Source organism: Chiloscyllium plagiosum, chromosome 25 (assembly GCF_004010195.1).
Source record: "Chiloscyllium plagiosum isolate BGI_BamShark_2017 chromosome 25, ASM401019v2, whole genome shotgun sequence".
Lineage (NCBI taxonomy): Eukaryota > Metazoa > Chordata > Chondrichthyes > Orectolobiformes > Hemiscylliidae > Chiloscyllium > Chiloscyllium plagiosum.
In genome coordinates this window covers 24383536-24386382 of record NC_057734.1, presented here as the reverse complement: position 1 = coordinate 24386382, position 2847 = coordinate 24383536, and the positions used below count along the sequence as shown (strand labels likewise).

The 2847-nt window shown below is 40.5% G+C and overlaps 1 protein-coding gene across 4 annotated transcripts in view; it reads right to left on the bottom strand.

Moving 5' to 3' along the window:
• Nucleotides 1-2847, bottom strand: part of hvcn1 (hydrogen voltage-gated channel 1) — a 16592-nt gene that overhangs the window by 12386 nt on the left and 1359 nt on the right. The window contains exons 1-2 of one of the 4 annotated variants that reach the window (XM_043715684.1): nt 2481-2786; nt 1764-1969 (exon numbers count right to left, since the gene is read on the bottom strand). In XM_043715684.1, coding sequence (XP_043571619.1) covers nt 1764-1928 — 165 coding nt within the window. In that variant the 5' untranslated portion in view covers nt 1929-1969; nt 2481-2786. Of the gene's footprint in view, nt 1-1763; nt 1970-2480; nt 2787-2847 lie in introns of those variants that run through there. The other 3 variants (XM_043715683.1, XM_043715687.1, XM_043715685.1) reach the window with 3 other exon arrangements.

Genomic DNA, 2847 nt, shown 5'->3' with positions numbered 1-2847 from the left:
GTTATCCCTACTCCCTTTCTTGAACAAGGGAACCACATTTGTTAGCCTCCAATCTTCTGGCACTACTCCTGTAGACAGCGAGGATATAAAAATCAAGGCCAATGGCTCTGCAATCTCCTCCCTTGCTTCCCAGAGAATCCTAGGATAAATGCCATCAGGCCCAGGGGACTTATCTATTTTCACCCTTTCCAGAATTTCCAACACCTCTTCTCTACATACCTCAAAGCCATCCATTCTACTTAATTGTGACTCAGTACTCACATTGACAACAATGTCCTGTTCCTGATTGAATACTGACGAAAAGTATTCATTCAGTGTCTCCCCAATCTCTTCAGCTTCCACACGCAACTTCCCACTACTATCCTTGACTGGACCTATTCCTACCCTAGTCATTTGTGGAGGCTCTTCCTCCAGGGAATTGTTTAATTCTCCACCACCATTCCCAACTCGATGCGGCATGACTGCAGAGCTTAGATCTGGTCTGTTGGTTGTGGAATCCCTTTGCTGTCTGTCACTTGCTGCTTGGCACACAAATCATCTTGATTTGTAAATTCACCAGATTGACACTTTGTTTTTAGGTATGCTCCTCCTGAACTCAACATTGAACCAGAGTTGATCCCCTGCCATGTTGTTAATGGTTGAGTGAGGAATATGCCAGGTGAGCCACAAGTTTGCAGAGAGAACAGAAGACATGATAATCAACAAGCAAATCTCGCCCGTATGTCCGTGAGACTTTGGGGCTTCTGAACTCAAGATGAGGACTCCCAAAGCAAATCCCTCTCAATGTAAATCACTGTGCCTCCACCTCTACTGGATCTGTCCTGCCCATGGGACATGACCCACCCAGGGATGGTGATAGCATTGTCTGTACGGAATTAGAGTCAGAATCGTATAGCACAGAAACAGACCCTTCGGTCCAACTCATCCATGCTGACCAAATACCCTAAATTAATCTAATCCCATTCACCAGCATTTGGCCATATCCCTCCACACCCTTCCTTTTCATGTATCCATCCAGATGCCTTTTAAAGTGTTGTAATTGTACCAGCCTCCACCACTTCATCTGGCAGCTCATTTCATTCATGCACCACTCTCTGTGTGAAAACGTTGACCCATAGGTGCCTTTTATATCTTTCCCCTCTCACCTTAAACCTATGTTCCTCTAGTTTTGAATCCTCTAACCGGTGAAAAAGACTTTGGGCTTTTCACCTTATCCATGCCCTTCATGATTCTGCAAACCTCTATAAGGTCACCTCTCAGCCTCCGACACTCCAGGGAAAATAGCCCAACCTATATAGGTCTCCCTACAGATCATCCCTCCAACCCCATCAACATTCTTGTAAATCTTTTCTGAACCATTTCAAGTTTAAAATTTTTTCTATAGCAGGGAGACCAGAATTGAATGCATATTCCAAAAAGTGGTCTAACCAATTCAAAGGATATTTTATATCATTGTTCCGTCGGCATTAAGAGGCCACCAATGTAATCTCATGAAGACACAAAATGCACTATTTGAGGCTAATGATTTCTTAGTTTGCCATAGTGAATGACACACATATAACCACATCTAATGAAAAAACTGGCACAAATACTTGTCATTTTTAAAAATAACTTGTGAAGTTAATATTTCATCCAGTGTGCAACTACTCTACAACCTTAATTTTATTGCTTATGAATTGAAAGATAATTTTAGAAATTATATTGCTTAAGTGACATGCAGTACAACTGTTGAATATCTATTAGTATTAAATCTAAGATGGTACCTGAAAATTGTTTGAATTAAATAACCATTTGAGAGCATCCCTGAAAGATAATCCAGATGGAAGGTTTTCTTCATTAGCATCTGTTAGATCATCATGGCTGTCCTCCTCTTGCCACTTTTGGTAATCATCGCCCACGGTGGTGAAGTATTTTAGGAAGTTTGCCATCAGTGGAATGCTTTTACAAAAATATCAGTCCTATTAAAAAACTAGGTGATAAAATTATTTAAAATGTGTGAACATACCTCCAGAATATGACAAAAAAGTTCAACAGCGATTCTGGTTTGAGATTATATTGTGCTCTAAAAGAATATCCAGATCACATAATGATTACAATAGTCAATAACAACAAACAGCTCTGAACAATTCACATTCACTTTGTAACCTCTAAACCTTTCCAAAGCCATTTCAAAGTGTAAAGCGATATTTAAAAAATCACATCATGAATTGAGATCTTTGTAATGTGCAAAATAATTGGGTGTTTGTGTGAAATAAATTATGAGTTCTAGTGCAGAAGGAGGTCATTCTGTCCATCATAAAATGAGCTTTACCTAATGCCAATCGTCTACTTTTTCACTATACCCTTGGATATGATTTTTGTCCAAATAAGCATCAAACACCCTCTCAAATACCTCAACTGAACCTGCCTCTGCCACTCTCCCATGCAGGTCAGTCCAGACCCTAATTACTTGCAACATAGAAAAAATTTTCTCAGCTTACATTTTCCCTTATGGTAAATAATTTTAAATCTGAGCCCTTTGGCTCTTGATACAACTCTCAGCTGGACTGATTTCTCCCGGACTAGGTTATCCTTCAGCAATCTTTCATCCAAGGAGAACAATCCTAACTTGGAGAATAAGTGGCATTGGAGGCAGGATCTCCCAAAAGAGATGGGGAAAACCCTGGATGGTAAATTATCAGAACTTTCAGTTTTGACGATAGATTGAAGTTAGGATTGTTTTCCTATCTGAGGCTTTACAGAGAAAAGGAATTTACAAAATGGGGTGAAGGGAGGCAGGAAAGGGGAGAGGGAAAGGGGTGGAGGCAGGGGAGAGGGAATGGGATGGGAGTTGGGGAGAGGGGAAGG